This window comes from Cherax quadricarinatus, chromosome 8, assembly GCF_038502225.1.
Source record: "Cherax quadricarinatus isolate ZL_2023a chromosome 8, ASM3850222v1, whole genome shotgun sequence".
Lineage (NCBI taxonomy): Eukaryota > Metazoa > Arthropoda > Malacostraca > Decapoda > Parastacidae > Cherax > Cherax quadricarinatus.
This window is the reverse complement of record NC_091299.1, coordinates 4,365,869-4,385,914: the sequence shown is the minus strand read 5'-3', so window position 1 is coordinate 4,385,914 and position 20,046 is coordinate 4,365,869. Positions and strand designations below refer to the sequence as shown.

Here is a 20,046-nt window from a genome sequence, read left to right as displayed (position 1 = left end):
TCGGTAGACAGCAACCACCCAGGGAGGTACTACCGACCTGCCAAGTGAGTGTAACACGAAAGCCTGTAATTGTTTTACATGATGGTAGGACTGCTGGTGTCTTTTGTCTGTCTCATAAATATGCAAGATTACAGGTACGTCTTGCTACTTCTACTTACACTTAGGTCACACTACACATACGTGTACAAGCATATATATATATATATATACACACCCCTCTGGGCTTTCTGCTATTTTCTTTCTAGTTCTTGTTCTTGTTTGTTTCCTCTTATCTCCATGGGGATGTGGAACAGAATTCTTCCTCCGTAAGCCATGCATGTTGTAAGAGGCGACTAATATGCCGGGAGCAAAGGGCTAGTAACCCCTTCTCCCGTATAAATTACTAAATTTGAAAAGAGAAACTTTCGTTTTTCTTTTTGGGCCACCCTGCCTCTGTAGGATACGGCCGGTTTGTTAAAAAAAAAAAAAAAAAAAAAAAAAAAAAGGAGAAACTTTCATTTTTCCTTTTGGGCCACCCCGCCTCGGTGGGGTACGGCCGATGTGTTGAAAGAAAGAAGAACAGTAGGTAGTAGGTTGGTAGACAGAAACCACCCAGGGAGGTACTACCGTCCTGCCAAGTGAGTGTAAAACAAGAGCCTGTAATTGTTTTACATGATGGTAGGATTGCTGGTGTCTTTTGTCTGTCTCATAAATATGCAAGATTATAGGTATGTTTTACAACTTCTGCTTACACTTAAGTCACACTACACATACATGTACACGTTTATTTATACACACTCATCTGAGTTTTCTTTGATTTTTATCTTAGTAGTTCTTGTTCTTATTTTTCCTTTTATATCCATGGGGAAGAGGAATAAGAATCTTTCCTCCGTAAGCCATGCGTGTTGTAAAAGTCAACTAAAATGCCGGGAACAATGGGCTAGTAACCCCTTTTCTGTAAAGATTACTAAAAAGAAGAAGAAGAAGAAGAAGAAGAAGAAAATTGTCAAAGTGGGATGTCTGAATGTCTGTGGATCTTGTGCAAATGATAAAGAGATGATTGTGGATACTATGAATGAGAAGAAGCTGGATGTTCTGGCTCTAAGTGAAACAAAGCTGAAGGGAGTGGGAAAGTTTCAGTGGAGAGAGGTAAATGGGATTAGGCCAGGGGTTTCAAATAATTAGAGCTAAAGAAGGAGTAGCAATAAGCTATGGCAGGAAAAGAGGAGTATAAATGTATTCACTCAAGGATTATGTGGAGTAAAATAAAGGTTGGATGTGAAAATTGGGTTATAGTAATCGTATATGCACCTGGAGAAGAGAGAAGTGTAGAGGAGAGAGTGAGAGGTTTTGGGAATTGTTGAGTGAGTGTGTAAGGAGTTTTGAACCAAGTGTGAGGGTACTTAAGGTTGGGGATTTCAATGCTAAAGTGGGTAAAAGTGTTGTGGAGGGAGTAGTAGGTAAATTTGGGGTGCCAGGAGTAAATGAAAATGGGGAGCCTTTAATTGAACTATGTGTAGAAAGAGGTTTGGTAATAAGTAACACATATTTTGTGAAAAAGAGGATAAATAAATATACAAGGTATGACATAGCACGTAATGAAAGTAGTTTGTCAGATTATATATTGGTGGATAAAAGGTTGATGGGTAGGCTTCAGGATGTACATGTTTATAGAGGGGCAACTGAAATATTGGATCATTATTTAGTTGTAGCTACAGTTAGAGTAAGAGGTAGATGGGACAAAAGGAAAATGGCAACAGCAAGTAAGAGAGAGGTGAAAGTGTATAAACTAAGGGAGGAAGAAGTTCGGGTGAGATATAAGCGACTATTGGCAGAAAGGTGGGCTAGTGCAAGTATGAGTAGTAGGGGGGATGTTGAAAAGGGTTGGAATAGTTTGAAAAATGCAGTATTAGAATGTGAGACAGAAGTTTGTGGCTATAGGAGGGTGGGTGCAGGAGGAAGGAGGAGTGATTGGTGGAATGATGAAGTAAAGGGTGTAATAAAAGGGAAAAAGGTAGCTTATGAGAGGTTTATACAGAGCAGAAGTGTTATAAGAAGAGCAAAGTATATGGAGAGTAAAAGAAAGGTGAAGAGAGTGGTGAGAGAGTGTAAAAGGAGAGCAGATGATAGAGTGGTAGAGGCACTGTCAAGAAATTTTGATGAAAATAAGAAAAAACTTTGGGGTGAGATAAACAAGTTAAGAAAGCCTAAGGAACAAATGGATTTGTCAGTTAAAAACAGAGTAGGGGAGTTAGTAGATGGGGAAATGGAGGTATAGGGTAGATGGCGGGAATATTTTGAGGAACTTTTAAATGTCGACGAAGAAAGAGAGGTGGTAATTTCATGCACTGGCCAGGGAGGTGTACCCTCTTTTAGGAGTGAAGAAGAGCAGGATGCGAGTGTGGGGGAGGTGCGTGAGGCATTATGTAGAATGAAAGGGGGTAAAGCAGCTGGAACTGACTGGATCATGACAGAAATGTTAAAAGCAGGGGGGGATATAGTGTTGGAGTGGTTGGTATTTTTGTTTAATAAATGTATGAAAGAGGGGAAGGTACCTAGGGATTGGCAGAGAGCATGTATAATTCCTTTATATAAAGGGAAGGGGGACAAAAGAAACTGTAAAAATTATAGAGTATACCAGCAAAAATTACTGAGTATACCAGGAAAAGTGTACAGTAGGGTTATTATTGAAAGAATTAGAGGCAAGACAGAACATAGGATTGCTGATGAGCAAGGAGGTTTTAGAGTGGGTAGGGGATGTGTAGATCAAGTGTTGACATTGAAGCATATATGCGAACAGTATTTAGATAAAGGTAGGGAAGTTTTTATTGCATTTATGGATTTGGAAAAGGCATATGATAGAGTGGATAGGGGAGCAATGTGGCAGATGTTGCAAGTATATGGAATATGTGGTAAGTTACTAAATGCTGTAAAGAGATATTATGAGGATAGTGAGGCTCAGGTTAGGGTGTGTAGAAAGAGAGGGAGACTACTTCCCGGTAAAAGTAGGTCTTAGACAGGGATGCGTAATGTCACCATGGCTGTTTAATATATTTATAGATGGGGTTGTAAAAGAAGTAAAAGCTAGGGTGTTTGGGAGAGGGGTGGGATTAAATTATGGGGAATCAAATTCAAAATGGGAATTGACACAGTTACCTTTTGCTGATGATACTGTGCTTATGGGAGATTCTAAAGAAAAATTGCAAAGGTTAGTGGACGAGTTTGGGAGTGTATGTAAAGGTAGAAAGTTGAAAGTGAAAATAGAAAAGCGTATGGTGATGAGGGTATCAAATGATTTAGATAAATAAAAACTGGATATCAAACTGGAGAGGAGTAGTATGGAAGAAGTGAATGTTTTCAGATATTCGGGAGTTGACGTGTCAGTTGATGGATTTATGAAGGATGAGGTTAATCATAGAACTGATGAAGGAAAAAAGGTGAGTGGTGCGTTGAGGTATCTGTGGAGACAAAAAATGTTATCTATGGAGGCAAAGAAAGGAATGTATGAAAGCATAGTGGTACCAACACTCTTATATGGGTGTGAAGCTTGGGTTGTAAATGCTGCAGCGAGGAGATGATTGGAGGCAGTGGAGATGTCCTGTCTAAGGGCAATGTTTGGTGTAAATATTATGCAGAAAATTCAGAGTATGGAAATTTGGAGAAGGTGTGGAGTTAATAAAAGTATTAGTCAGAGGGCTGAAGAGGGGTTGTTGAGGTGGTTTGGTCATTTAGAGAGAATGGATCAAAGTAGAATGACATGGAGAGCGTATAAATCTGTAGGGGAAGGAAGGCGGGGTAGGGGTCATCCTTGAAAAGGTTGGAGGGAGGGGGTAAAGGAGGTTCTGTGGGCGAGGGGCTTGGACTTCCAGCAAGCGTGCATGAGTGTGTTAGATAGGAGTGAATGGAGACAAATGGTATTTGGGACCTCACGAGCTGTTCGAGTGTGAGCAGGGTAATATTTAGTGAAGGGATTCAGGAAAATCGGTTATTTTTATATAGCTGAACTTGAGTCCTGGAAATGGGAAGTACAATGCCTGCACTGTAAAGGAGGGGTTTGGGATATTGGCAGTTTGGAGGGATATGTTGTGTATCTTTATACGTATATGCTTCTAAACTGTTGTATTCTGAGCACCTCTGCAAAAGAGTGATTATGTGTGAGTGAGGTGATAGTGTTGAATGATAATTAAAGTATTTTCTTTTTGGGGATTTTCTTTCTTTTTTGGTCACCTTGCCTTGGTTGGAGATTGCCAACTTGTTAACCCTTTCAGGGTCCAGAGGCCAAATTTCAAAGTGTGCACCAGGGTCCAAGAATTTTCAAAAAAATATTGCTATTTTTTATTATGAAATGGTAGAAAATCTTTTTCTGAAGGTAATAAAACAAAAAGTATGAAATTTGATGGAAAACTGACGAAATTATGCTCTTGCGGATTTTGATGTGTCAGCAATATTTACGCATTGGCGATTTTGTCGACTTTGACTCCCATTTTAGGCCAATTACATTACTCCAGTTAACCAAATTCATAGCTATTTTACTAGTATTACTTCTATTCTATTGACTGAGCACAAGAAATCACCATGTCAACTGTTTCAATTGCAAAATACAGTGATCGGAAAATGGTAATTTGGCCAATTTAACGCAAAGTTCAAAATATTCCAATTTCAAAATAGGGTCCATAATAAACAATGCACGCATTCCTGGCACTAAACTAACATTTTATCTGTTCATTAGTTACGTTTTGAGGCTTTATAAATGAATTCCATTTTGATTTTTTATTCACATAATGAATTTTTATTCAAAGCAAAAAATAGAAGATTTACTGTTATTCAATATTGTAATAATTGTATAAATAATATCACCACATTTGTGAACATATATTAGACCCACCAGCTGGTGTTTATTAGACGTGTGAGGTCATTTGTTTACTCTTGAACATCGGCAAAAATTTAACATTTCCTCTACTTTGAGCTCAGTTTCAAGCCATTTCCATTACTAAAACCAATCAAAATCATTTCTGTTTCTGTAACATATCTTTCATTCTATCAAATGAGACCAAGAAATTGCAAATGCAACTATAAAAAACATACAAAAAAAAAAAAAACTGCAAAGTTGCTGTTTTAATAAAAAATTACGGTCTCAGTTTTTTTCTCTCATTATGCACTGTGTGCTGCAGGATTTGTTATATGTGGTGCACACATACCACATAGATTTATTCTCTCATATCTAGGCCCAAATTTACCGCTCACAGCTTATCAGAGTGAGCTGAGCTCATGGAGTAGATCTATGGTTTGGACCCTCAACTCAAAGCCGTAGATCTACAGCATGGACCCTGAAAGGGTTAAAAAAAAAAAAAAACAGTTTGAGAAGGGCTAAACATGATAGAGTTTAATATCCGTTATGAAAATAGTAATTACTTAAAATATTGAAATTACCTTCAGTAATAGTACTTGTAGTTATAAGCATAGAACTATACTTATAGTGAACAGTCTTCCCTAATTGATTTATCATGCTTATGGAATTGCATATATGTTAGAACCCTGATATGGAGTCTGTTTTTAGAGTATTGTTGTGTAGGTCATCGGCAATGTAGTGCCCCACTGTCTGATGCTGTGCTTCAAGAAGTTTCATATACTCCAGCACTTCTAAAAACATTGCTGGGACTTATAAATAATTTGTATATATCTCTAGACAACAGTATGTGATCAAGGTAGATGAACATGTTCACCTGTCAGTGTGTTTGTAATGTTTGATTACTATTTCCACACCTAATATTTGTCAGAGCAATGGCTGACTATGAAATCACAAGATCTACTATAAATTGTAATTTTTTTTTTTTTTTTCAACAAGTCGGCCGTCTCCCACCGAGGCAGGGTGACCCAAAAAAGAAAGAAAATCCCCAAAAAGAAAATACTTTCATCATCATTCAACACTTTCACCACACTCGCACATTATCACTGTTTTTGCAGAGGTGCTCAGAATACAACAGTCTAGAAGCATACACATATAAAGATACACAACATATCCCTCCAAACTGCCAATATCCCAAACCACTCCTTTAAAGTGCAGGCATTGTACTTCCCATTTCCAGGACTCAAGTCCGACTATATGAAAATAACCGGTTTCCCTGAATCCCTTCATTAAATATTACCCTGCTCACACTCCAACAGATCGTCAGGTCCCAAGTACCATTCGTCTCCATTCACTCCTATCTAACACGCTCACGCACGCTTGCTGGAAGTCCAAGCCCCTTGCCCACAAAACCTCCTTTACCCCCTCTCTCCAACCCTTTCGAGGACGACCCCTACCCCGCCTTCCTTCCCCTATAGATTTATATGCTTTCCATGTCATTCTACTTTGATCCATTCTCTCTAAATGACCAAACCACCTCAACAACCCCTCTTCTGCCCTCTGACTAATACTTTTATTAACTCCACACCTTCTCCTAATTTCCACACTCCGAATTTTCTGCATAATATTTACACCACACATTGCCCTTAAACAGGACATCTCCACTGCCTCCAACCGTCTCCTCGCTGCTGCATTTACCACCCAAGCTTCACACCCATATAAGAGTGTTGGTACTACTATACTTTCATACATTCCCTTCTTTGCCTCCATAGATAACGTTTTTTGACTCCACATATACCTCAACGCACCACTCACCTTTTTTCCCTCATCAATTCTATGATTAACCTCATCCTTCATAAATCCATCCGCCGACACGTCAACTCCCAAGTATCTGAAAACATTCACTTCTTCCATACTCCTCCTCCCCAATTTGATATCCAATTTTTCTTTATCTAAATCATTTGACACCCTCATCACCTTACTCTTTTCTATGTTCACTTTCAACTTTCTACCTTTACACACATTCCCAAACTCATCCACTAACCTTTGCAATTTTTCTTTAGAATCTCCCATAAGCACAGTATCATCAGCATAAAGTAACTGTGTCAATTCCCATTTTGAATTTGATTCCCCAAAATTTAATCCCACCTGTCTCCCGAACACCCTAGCATTTACTTCCTTTACAACCCCATCTATAAATATATTAAACAACCATGGTGACATTACACATCCCTGTCTAAGACCTACTTTTACCGGGAAGTAGTCTCCCTCTCTTCTACACACCCTAACCTGAGCCTCACTATCCTCATAAAAACTCTTTACAGCATTTAATAACTTACCACCTATTCCATATACTTGCAACATCTGCCACATTGCTCCTCTATCCACTCTATCATATGCCTTTTCTAAATCCATAAATGCAATAAAAACTTCCCTACCTTTATCTAAATACTGTTCACATATATGCTTCACACATCCCCTACCCACTCTGAAACCTCCTTGCTCATCCGCAATCCTACATTCTGTCTTACCTCTAATTCTTTCAATTATAACCCTACCGTACACTTTTCCTGGTATACTCAGTAAGCTTATTCCTCTATAATTTTTACAGTCTCTTTTGTCCCCTTTCCCTTTATATAAAGGGACTATACATGCTCTCCGCCAATCCCTAGGTACCTTCCCCTCTTTCATACATTTATTAAACAAAAGTACCAACCACTCCAACACTATATCCTCCCCTGCTTTTAACATTTCTGTCATGATCCCATCAGTTCCAGCTGCTTTACCCCCTTTCATTTTACGTAATGCCTCACGTACCTCCCCCACACTTACATTCTGCTCTTCTTCACTCCTAAAAGATGGTATACCTCCCTGACCAGTGCATGAAATTACTGCCTCTGTTTCTTCCTTAACATTTAAAAGTTCCTCAAAATATTCTCGCCATCTACCCAATACCTCCATCTCCCCATCTACTAACTCCCCTACTCTGTTTTTAACTGACAAATCCATATTTTCCCTAGGCTTTCTTAACTTGTTTAACTCACTCCAAAAATTTTTCTTATTTTCATTAAAATTTCTTGACAGTGCCTCTCCCACTCTATCATCTGCTCTCCTTTTGCACTCTCTCACCACTCTCTTTACCTTTCTTTTACTCTCCATATACTCTGCTCTTCTTATAACACTTCTGCTTTGTAAAAACCTCTCATAAGCTACCTTTTTCTCTTTTATCACACCCTTTACTTCATCATTCCACCAATCACTCCTCTTTCCTCCTGCCCCCACCCTCCTATAACCACAAACTTCTGCCCCACATTCTAATACTGCATTTTTAAAACTATTCCAACCCTCTTCAACCCCCCACTACTCATCTTTGCACTAGCCCACCTTTCTGCTAATAGTCGCTTATATCTCACCCGAACTTCCTCCTCCCTTAGTTTATACACTTTCACCTCCCTCTTACTTGTTGTTGCCACCTTCCTCTTTTCCCATCTACCTCTTACTCTAACTGTAGCTACAACTAAATAATGATCCGATATATCAGTTGCCCCTCTATAAACATGTACATCCTGGAGCCTACCCATCAACCTTTTATCCACCAATACATAATCTAATAAACTACTTTCATTACGTGCTACATCATACCTTGTATATTTATTTATCCTCTTTTTCATAAAATATGTATTACTTATTACCAAATTTCTTTCTACACATAGCTCAATTAAAGGCTCCCCATTTACATTTACCCCTGGCACCCCAAATTTACCTACTACTCCCTCCATAACATTTTTACCCACTTTAGCATTGAAATCCCCAACCACCATTACTCTCACACTTGATTCAAAACTCCCCACGCATTCACTCAACATTTCCCAAAATCTCTCTCTCTCCTCTACACTTCTCTCTTCTCCAGGTGCATACACGCTTATTATAACCCACTTTTCACATCCAATCTTTATTTTACTCCACATAATCCTTGAATTAATACATTTATAGTCCCTCTTTTCCTGCCATAGCTTATCCTTCAACATTATTGCTACTCCTTCTTTAGCTCTAACTCTATTTGAAACCCCTGACCTAATCCCATTTATTCCTCTCCACTGAAACTCTCCCACCCCCTTCAGCTTTGTTTCACTTAAAGCCAGGACATCCAGCTTCTTCTCATTCATAACATCCACAATCATCTCTTTCTTATCATCTGCACAACATCCACGCACATTCAGACTTCCCACTTTGACAATTTTCTTCTTCTTATTCTTTTTAGTAATCTTTACAGGAAAAGGGGTTACTAGCCCATTGTAATTATCAGAACATAAAAATTAGGTTAATTAAAATAAAAGAGAAAACAGGGCTCCATGCTGCCATCACGTGAACATCCAGCGACAACTTCGCTGCCCTATATCTCAGCAAGTACTGACCCTAAAATTATTTTTTTTATCTTATTACACATGGAAAATTTACCTCTTTGAAAAATTAGAAATAAATAAATTTCAAAATATTTGGAGTGCTAGCAGAGATGCACTGATCAGTGCCATGACAGTTAAAGGGTTAAGGGATCTGTTCATTGATTTATTGATTGTTAAAAATTATTGACTAATTTTGGGTATTTCTTTTTTTTACTCATTAGATGCTGAATTTTTCCATCAAACTCATAAAGTTGTTTATACAGTGGACTCCTGGTTTTCGGCTGGTGCAGAAATCATACAATTCAGAAACTGAGTACTTTTTCGGCGAAATTTCCCCCCGGATTTTGTTGATCCGCTTGAAAATCATTGATATAAGACACGTCTACCCGCCAGTGACGCCACTACCTCACACGTATCACACTCAGTCTGCGTCTCTCTCTGTTGAGTTAGAAATATTCTACGCATTCATCCATTGTTTTTTGTGCTTCTTTATTGTTTTTGTGCTTGTTTATTGCTTACTGTGAAATAAGCCACCATTCATTCATTCATTCATTCATTAGAGATTTGGCGGTACTTCCGGCCTGGGTCTTCTCCAGATGGTGACCCGGCGGTGGCCCCTGGGGTGGGGGTGTCGTTCCTCTTCTTCATTCTTCTATCTTCTCTCTTGGGCCCTCCAGTTGGAGGGTAACTTCTTCTTCTATCTTGCATGGACTCCCCCAGTGGGGAGTGTCTTCTTGCTTGGGATCTTCAGTGTCACAGTTGGGCAGAGGCAGAAAACAGGGTCCCATTGGAGCCACACCCCAGCTTTAGCAGATGGCAAAGTGCTGGGGAAACTTGTCTTGATAGTAGTGCTAGAGGGGGGTACCGTCTGGAGGTATAAGCCTGTTCCTCAGTGCTACGTGGTTGATTCAAGCGTTGTTGAGGGCGGTGTAGAGACGGTTGGCAAAGCGTTCCAAGTTGGGTGACAAGATGTCGTTGATGTTTTGCTCACATTCTGGAGTTCGCATTGGGTTCTTCTTCTCGTTGGTTGTGTAGTGTGCACCACTCTTGCCCTTGGCTTCTTGTTGCCATGGGGGACTGATAGTGGCCTGGGGAGCTGCAGCCCTTGGTTCTTGAGTCTTGGCAGTCTTAGCCTTGGCTCCTTGTTGCGGTGGAGGAGTGCTAGCTGTATGGGTAGTTGCAGCCCTTGGTTCTTGAGTTTTAGCTTTCTTGGCTGGTGGTTGAAGTGTCAGAGGCAAGGCCTCGGCGGTGGTAGTGGAGGCGGTGGTGGACTCTCATTGGTGGGATTTGCCGACGCATCAGTGGTCTCAGATTGGTCCATCTCAATGTCGAGTGGAGGATGTGTCAGTGGTGGAACAGCAGTTATGCTGGCAATATTTGCAGTGGCTTGTAGGATCTCAGTGGAAGGTGGCGATGCAGGGAACGTGAGTCCACACATGTTGTTTAGTTGGAATACTTCGTTGATGGTGGTGTTGAAGGAGCCAGGCTCAGCTGCATTCTGTACATGAGCATACATGATGCAACATAGGATCTTGGTGGGATCGGCAGCAGGTGCTGTGAGGAAAGTGGTAGGAGCAGCTTGCGTGGCTTGTAGTATCTTGGTAGTGTCTGCTTGAATCTTGGCAATAGCAGAATATGTGGGTGCTTGCGGTTTGGACTTCCTTTGTTGTTGTTGTTTCTTGAGTATGTCCCTTCTGACAGGACACCTGGCAGCAAGAATATGGTGGTTATCCTTGCAGTTCAAGCATTTTGGTGGGGAAGCAGTAGTGCAATTCTTGAAGTCATGGCCCTCGAGGCCACAGGTGGAGCAGTACTTCTTGTCTTTGGCAGGGCAGTTTTTGGTGATATACTGGTATGAGTAACAGTTATAGCACTGTGCGATTTGTTGGTATTTTTCTGCTTCAATGAAGGCTGGATTGATATGGAAATAGTGTATAGCCAGGCCCTCAGCGAGGGCTCTGGCTGCCATGTTGACGTCACTGAAGGTGACCTTCAGCATGGAGGAGGCGTTGGGTATCTTGGTAAGAAATTCCACCTTGGCCCAGGGATTCTTTGCTTCAATGGACAACTTGATCTCTTCAGTAGTCTATGTAGTGATGAGTCTGTCGAGTCTCTTGAGGAACACAGTTCTCCTGGCCCTCAGTGCTGGGGAAGGCAGAACAGAGAATCCATATTTTTGTAGAGTGGACATAGCAGTAGTGGTGAGCAGTTTCTCAGCCTCGGTGTCGTCAGTACAGATGACAACGAAGGCTTCTTGGAGTGATAAGATCACATTACATTTAACCTGCATTTTGCCACTAACGACAGATGCAAGTGCTAGCTTAGATGAGTCGTTGATTGTTCCACTTGCTGGTTGGATCTTTACTCTATTAGAGTGATACATCATGAGTAAGCAGTGTTCCCCTCCCCAACGGGGATCGCAGGGATGCCTAAAATATTCTCATGTGCTTGCGGTAGAGGCGTCGTTGATTGGTCAACGCGGTGACCAATCACAGAGGCGCTCAGGCCGCGGCTAGCTTGCCGGCCGGTGCTACACGCACGTCCGCACCGTTGGCTGGCTGCTACTCAAACGTCCATGTCTGCTGCTGCTGCTGCTGCTTTCTCTCTCTCTCTCGGCACGAGTCACTCTGAACACTGAGTAATTCACTCTGAACACTGAGCACACCATCCCAGGCGGCTACCTGGGTCGGGAGCGCGGCCTGATCTGACCTGGCTAAGGTCAGACCTCTCTCTCTGAGAGGAGAATAAGCCACCATGGGGCCAAAGAAAGTTCAGAGTGCCAGCCCTTTGGTAAAGAAGGTCAGAAACACGATAGAATTCAAGAAAGAAGTTATAGCAAGACATGAAAGTAGCGCACGTGTGGCAGAGCTCACCAGGACGTATGGGAAATCGACATCAACAGTCACTTCCATCCTGTTGAAGAAAACTGATATCAAGGAAGCTGATGTTGCATAAGGGGTAAATATGCTAACAAAACAGAGATCACAAACAATCGAGGATGTGGAGTTGTTGTTTGTGTGTATCAATGAGAAACAATTAGTGGGAGATAGTGTTTCGGAGGGGATAATTTGCGAGAAGCCAAGGCAGTTGTATGTGGAGCTTGTAAAGAAAATGCTGGGAATGAGTGCTACTGTTAGTGAATTTAAGGCCAGCAAAGGTTGGTTCGACAGATTCAAGAAGCCAAGTGGCATACACAGTGTGGTAAGGCATGACGAAGCTGCAAGTTCTGACAAACATGCTGCCGAAGCATTAGTTGATGAATTCAAGGGGTATGTAGAGGCTGAAGGATTCCTCCCCCAACAAGTGTTCAATTGTGATGAAACAAGCCTGTTTTGGAAGAAAATACCAAAGAGGACCTACATCATGCAGGAGGAAAAGGCACTGCCAGGACACAAGCCTATGAAGGATAGGCTAACTCTTTTGTTCTGTGGTAATGCTAGTGGGGATTTCAAAGTGAAGCCTTTACTCGTGTATCACTCTGAAAATCCCTGAGTGTTCAAGAAAAACAATGTCATGAAGAGTAAACTGTGTGTGCTGTGGAAGGCTAACAATAAGGCATGGGTCACGAGGCTAATTTTCATTGAGTGGGTCAATGAAGTGTTTGGCTCAAGTGTGAAGAAATACCTCCTGGAAAATAATTTGCCAATTAAGTGCCTCCTGGTAATGGACAATGCTCCTGCTCATCCTCCAGACTTGGAAGAGCAACTGGTTAGCCAGACTTGAGTCGTGGAGGTGGGAAGCACAGTGCCTGTATTCTAAAGGAGGGGTTTGGGATATTTGCTGTTTAGAGTGACATCTAAACTGCTGTATCTGCATGCCTCTGGCAAGACAGTTACCATTATTATTGTGAATTATGGTTAAAGTGTTTCCTTTTCAGGTCACCCTGCCTTGGTGGGAGACGGCCTGGGCAAAAAAATAAAAACTCTAAAACGGTCAACATTTACCAAATACAGTGGACCCCCGCCTTACGATATTATTTCATTCCAGAACTCTGTTCAGGTGCCGTTATAGACCGAATTTGTTCCCATAAGGAATATTGTGAATTAGATTAGTTCGTTTCAGACCCCCAAAAATACATGTACAAAAGCACTTACAAAAATACACTTACATAATTGGTCGAGTTGGGAGCTGATCGTAAGGCGGGGGTCCACTGTAATGAGTTAAATCATAATACCAGGGAGAGAAAAGCCTTCAAAGTTTATTATACAACATTATACATACCACCTATGGTAATGTTAGATTTTTTTAATGCACTGAGGCAGGGTGACCTAAAAAGAAAAACAAAAGCTTTTCTTCTTAAATTTAGTAATTTATACAGGAGAAAGGTTTACTAGTCCCTTCCTCATGGCATTTTAGTCACCTCTTATGACACACATGGCTTACAGAGGAAGAATTCTTTTCCACTTCCCCATGCAGATAAGAAATAACAAGAAACAAGAACTATGTATTAAGAAAATAGAAGAAAACCCAGATGAGTATGTGTATACATATGTGTGCACAGTGTACATGCATGTGTAGTGTGACTTAAGTGTAAGTGCAAGCAAGATATACCTGTTATCCCATGTGTTTATGAGACAGAAAAAAAAAAGACAGCAGTAATCCTACCATCATGTAAAAAAATTACAGGTTTCTGTTTCACACTCACTTGGCAGGATGGTAGTACCTCCCTGGGTGGTTGCTGTCTACCAACCTACTACCTAGGAATGTTAGAAATCTTCCTTTCCTTTCAACACATTGGCCGTATCCCACCGAGGCGGGGTGGCCCAAAAGGAAAAACGAAAGTTTCTCCTTTTACATTTAGTAATATATACAGGAGAAGGGGTTACTAGCCCCTTGCTCCTGGCATTTTAGTCACCTCTTACAACAAACACGCATGGCTTACGGAGGAAGAATTCTGATCCACTTCCCCATGGAGATAAGAGGAAATAGACAAGAACAAGAACTAGAAGGAAAATAGAAGAAAATCCAGAGGGGTATGTATATATATGCTTGTACATGTATGTGCAGTGTGACCTAAGTGTAAGTAGAAGTAGCAAGACATACCTGAAATCTTGCATGTTTATGAAACAGAAAAAAGGACACCAGCAATCCTACCATCATGTAAAACAATTACAGGCTTTTGTTTTACACTCACTTGGCAGGACGGTAGCACCTCCCTGGGCGGTTACTGTCTACCAACCTACTACCTAGGAATGTTAGAAATATTTGTATCAAATTTCAGTAAATCTGAGTGCTAATTTATAAGATTGTTTTGGTTGTCCTGGTGCAACTGAATAGTATACAGCTGTACTTCTTGTCACTCACAAAATTATATGTCACAAATAAGGTATCTTAAGGTCCTTCTTGTGAAGTCATATATTACAGCCAAAGTGGCCAGGTACTGTCAAGTACTAGGCATTTTCTTATTCATACTGACCAATTATGGGTCAACCTTGCCTTGGCAGAAGAGAGCCTGTGGGGAGAGAAAACTCTTAACTTGATTCACCTTAAATACAAAATTTTATTCCAACTGGAGGAACATTCTAAAATGTCTTTCATACAACTCTGTCTCCAATACTGTGATGGACTAATATTGACATTTGGCAATGATGTGAAAAAAAATTTTGGTTTCCAGAAAATATATATTGGTATACAAATATTATTGAGTTCATTAACCCTTTCAGGGTTTCGGCCGTACTAGTACGGTTTACGAGCCAGGGTTTTCGATGTACTAGTGCGCCTAAATTTTAGCGCCCTCAAATCTAGTGAGAGAAAGCTGGTAGGCCTACATATGAAAGAATGGGTCTATGTGGTCAGTGTGCGCGGTATAAAAAAAATCCTGCAGCACACAGTGCGTAATGAGAAAAAAAAAACTTTGACCGCGTTTTTGGATTAAAACAGCGACTTTGCACTGTATTTTCGTATGGTATTTTTTGTTGTATTCTAGTTTTCCTGGTCTCATTTTATAGAATGAAAGACATATTACAGAAATTGAGATAATTTTGACTGGTTTTTACAAAGAAAAAGTACCTTGAAATTGAGCTCAAAGTAGCAGAAATCTTTGATTTTTACCAAAGTTCCAAAGTAAACAAATCATGCTATGCATCCAATACACCTCAATTGGTGAGTCTAATATTCTTTCACAAGTGCGTTGATATTATTTATACCATTTCTACACCAATGCAATAGTCTGCATAACAGTAAATCTTCTATTTTTTTGTGAGAATAAAAATTCTAAGTGGAAGGCAAAAGAATGTAAGAGAGACATGGGGACACGACTAATGAACAGAGGAAATGTTATTTTAGTGCCAGGTATGTCTTTCTTGTTTATTCTGGACCCTATTCGGAAACTGGCATCTTTTGAAATTTGTGTGAAATTGGCAAAATTGCTAAATTCTGACCATTGTACTGGATAGTTGAAATTGGTAAATGGGTGGTTTCTTGTACTCATTCGATAGAAAAAATAGAGTTCTAGCGAAATAGTTATGATTTTCGTCGACAAGTATGACGGAATTGACTGAAAATAGGGCTCAAAGTGGGCAAAATCACCGATGTGTAAACATCGCCGAGACCGCTAACTTCGCGAGAGCATAATTCCGTACGTTTTCCATCAAATTTCATACTTTTGGTGTCATTATGATCGGGAAAAGATTCTCTATCTTTTTATAAGAAAAAATAATTTTTTTTTTTTTTAAATTTGGCCGACCCTGAGAACAAGTCTCTGAGAGGGCCTGTCGACCCTGAAAGGGTTAATTTCATAAATTATCACTGACACTTAGTAAAACCAGCATACCTAAACTTTATGCAGAAATAATTAGCTTATAATACCTTCTTGAGTGCAAGTAAATTGTTCCACAAATCATATAATCCCCCTGTATCCATGGGTGATACGTTCCAAGACCTACTGAGGATACCCGAAACTACAGATAGTAGTGAACCCTATATACGCTGTTTTTGTTTACATACATACCTATGATAAAGTTTAATTGATAAATTATACACAATAAGTCAAGAAGTAGCTCTTTTTCACTGATGGGAAGCACTTCACGGCTTCTCTCAGGCTTTGAAGAACTTCCACCATCACTACTATTGTGCTTTGGGGCCATTATTAAGCAAAATTAGGAGTTACTTTTGGGCCACAGTAAACTGCGAATATCAAATCTGCAGATATGGGGGTTCTACCATACATGAGTCTTGATTCACCAAACAATAGTTTTCAAAAAAAAAAATATTATTTCAGGAAGAATTATTTAATAGTATTTTAAAATTTTATCAAAATTACAATTCCAGAGAAAATAGGAAGAAATGATGTCTTATAAGTGTACTTTATGGAAGTGACGGTATGAAGTAATATCACACAATGAAGAGCGTGTATGAAAATGGATAAAACAAGTGTGCCTGGTCATCTCTCCCCTGAATAACTTTAATATTTACCCGAGGATTATAGGGATTGTGCTTACATTTTCACGTTTTTTAATCACCAGCCATTTCCCACCTAGGTAGGATGACCCACCAAAAAAAGAAAAGCTTTCACTATCATTCTATCACTATCTTGTCAGAGTCATATCAACATTACAGCTCAGATGCCACTATTTTCATGTGCAACTGTGTTACAATATAGCCACTAAAACAAAATGCTATTCACATCTGACTGACTGAGTGACAAATATCCTCAAGAGACACTGAAGAAAATGAGGCTGATTGTCTTGTTTTCCCATTTCATCATCTCTCACAATACAGTAATTTTTTTTATAAAATGTTAAAATAAAAAGAAATCCATCTCTTTCTCATCCTCCAATTTTTCCCCAATAGTTGCAAGGTCATGTATAGTCATGAATACACACACGAGTGCCAATCCTATATAGATCAGCTTACAGGTTTCTTGCAAATTAAAGGGAACAGATGTACAGTAATTCAAACTTACCTAGATTATCAAAGGCTAAATAATAATCTTGAATCATATTGATTTGCAGCTCTTTTATTGTGAGCAAGTAGCAGATGGTACTGTATGCAGAGTGACGCACTTGAGAATCCATGGTGCAGCACATAGTATGGAAAAGATACCTTATCAAAAGGATAACTGTTTTTTGTGATGGGAATCCTCTCTGCAACACACATTTGCTATTATTATTTATAAACTTACAAAGTTTTTATTCTGGTTTTATTTTATTTATTGATACAATTCCTCTTATATATTGCACATTATTCTAGACTATTTTAACATACCATCTGTATACACCATGATAGGGTGACCCCCCCTGAAAAAAATATTCACCATCACTTATTCAATAGGTGTCTTGCCAGAAGTGTGCAGACATCACAATACTGACCCTCCAAACTGCACCCCTTCTTTCAGGGTCCAGGCAAAGAATGTCCCACCACCAGGATTCAAGTCTGGCTAACATGTTTTCATGAATGTTACCTTGCTCATACTCCAACAGCACATCAAGCCATATAAACCACTTGTCCCCACTCACTCCAATCTAATACACTCACACAAGCCTGGAGGATGCCCAAATCATCATCACTCAAAATCTTCCTTTACCCTGTCCTTCCAACCCTTCCTTCCTGTTGGGGAGGCACAGGTAAGGCAATCTGCACATAAATAGCAAAGCAAGGTATCCAAACCACCAGCACTTACAGAAATTGGGGAGGGGGAAAGAGCTCTGTTACCATTAAGTGGTTACTTGCTGAAGACATGGAAGTAGGGAGCTCACCATCACCTAATGTTAATTTGGCAACATTGATCAGGTATAGTACGTTTATTTTCCTCATGAGGGATGGACAACAGTGTCTGTTTTGAGACTGGGTAGCTACTGCAGTTGCAGTTCCTGGAAAATATCGTATGCATGTAAAGTAAGTGAGTGTTTATGTACTAACAAGTGAGGAAGGATGACCATCCCACAGCATGTAATAAGGTGGGTATGCCTAAGTGAGGTAATAAACTTGTTATCTACAGTTCAAATCTGTTAGTTTGTCCACTTGAGTGGTATAATTCATCTGCACTATACATACTCTTATGCTGAGTGTGTAAATTGACCTTCGGGCAAACTGCTCTCAAGAATGAACATTAAAATGGTATAAAATGCCGACAGGTTGTTGGGCAAGACACATACGCAACAGTTAGGTATCTTTATTTTGAAACGTTTCGCCTACACAGTAGGCTTCTTCAGTCGAGTACAGAAAAGTTGATAGAAGCAGAAGAGATTTGAAGACGATGTAATCAGTCCATCACCCTTGAAGTTTTGAGGTGGTCAGTCCCTCAGTCTGGAGAAGAGTATTGTTCCATAGTCTGAAACAATATGGAGTTGAAGTGAAAAGAAGGAGCCTTAAATACCGCCAGGAGGTGACATATAGGCCACTAGTAGAGGTAAGAATGTATTCGTTGGGAGGTCAGGTCCCTCTCAAATCCAGCCATTCTCACTAGTAGAAGTTGTCCAAGTAGATTTCAGGTCTGTACAAAGATACCCTTGTGTTGCAGTGTCTGACAGAGTCAGACACTGATTACATCGTCTTCAAGTCTCTTCTGCTTCTATCAACTTTTATGTACTCGACTAAAGAAGCCTACTGTGTAGGCGAAATGTTTCGAAATAAAGATACCTGCTCTCAAGAATGCTTGGCTGACTATGATCCAGCTTATCTGAGGTGTTTTGACCAGGTGTATGGGCTATATATTGTACCTCATGCAGAGATAATGAAGCCTGATGTAGAGATTTCTCATGACTATGGTGAGGAGGAGGTTGAGAAGTATTGGGTACAGGATTTAAAAAAGGAGTAGTTGCATTAGCTGTAGAACAAGAGGAATGCTGTGGTGTATCACAAGGATGACTTGTAAACCACCTCTGTGTAGTCAAAGATGGCAAGGAGGGATCATTACTATTAAAACAGTAATAATTACTTTCAGCTCTGTGTTTCCCCACCCACTATCAAGTATCATAGAAGAGGCTTACATGTTTACTAAACAAATGACTCCAGGGCTAACAGAGAGGCACATGAGTGATTGCATGACTAAAATGGTTACTGCTCTCTTATGTCCACTTGGTCCTAGCTGAATACACCACCTCACACCACAGAAAGGAGAACAATGCAAGGCCAGCTGACTGATTCAATGGGGCCAGCAATGAACCTTTTACTTGACCTCTTATTCACTCATCAAAGAAATGTGTTGCCCACCCAAGGGCTGAAGCTCCACAGACAGGCTCAACTTCTAGGCAGTGGAAAGAATGAATTTACAGGTCACAGTAAAGTCATTCTTTCAGCATCTTATGTTCACCCCTAGGAAGCCAAAGCCTACCAAGAACTGTCACAACAACAAAGTTCATAATCCCAACACAGAAAATGCAAAAGACCTGCCAATAGGAGTCATTTTTAATTAGCTTTACAATTTGTAGACATGTACAGTACATCTTTTTACTATATCAGTCATCTCCTACCAAGGCAGGGTAACCCAAAGGAAACACATTCACCATTATTCATTCAAAGGCTGACAAAACGATTTAACTGATCATCTGAATCCCAACATCCTCACCCATCTTTCAGTGCACACACCAGTTCTTTCGACTTCCATAACTCAAATCAAATAGACACATAGTTATAGGTACATAAGTAGGTTTGTAAACAAACCACCCAAGGAAGTATTACCATATTGCCAAATGAATGTAAAGTGGAAGACGGCAACTATTTTACACAATGGTAGGATTACACATACATTTCCTTTCTGCCTTATAAAGATGCAATATGACAGGTATATATGGCTACTACTACTTACACTTAGTTTATACTCCACATGAAGTTGTCCATGTCCAAATATACATACTCATCTGAGTTTTCTTTTAATTT

At 40.0% G+C, this 20,046-nt stretch overlaps 1 protein-coding gene across 4 annotated transcripts in view; it reads right to left on the bottom strand.

The window, feature by feature from the left end:
• The window catches only part of LOC128685363 (uncharacterized), a 109,322-nt gene that overhangs the window by 57,149 nt on the left and 32,127 nt on the right, over positions 1 to 20,046 (bottom strand). For 3 of the 4 annotated variants that reach the window (XM_053771856.2, XM_053771858.2, XM_053771857.2), the window contains one exon: positions 17,132 to 17,312. The exons of the other annotated variant lie outside the window; for it this stretch is intronic. In XM_053771856.2, the coding sequence (XP_053627831.1) occupies positions 17,132 to 17,312 (181 nt within the window). The remainder of the gene's footprint in view (positions 1 to 17,131; positions 17,313 to 20,046) is intronic. 4 annotated transcript variants of the gene reach the window in all.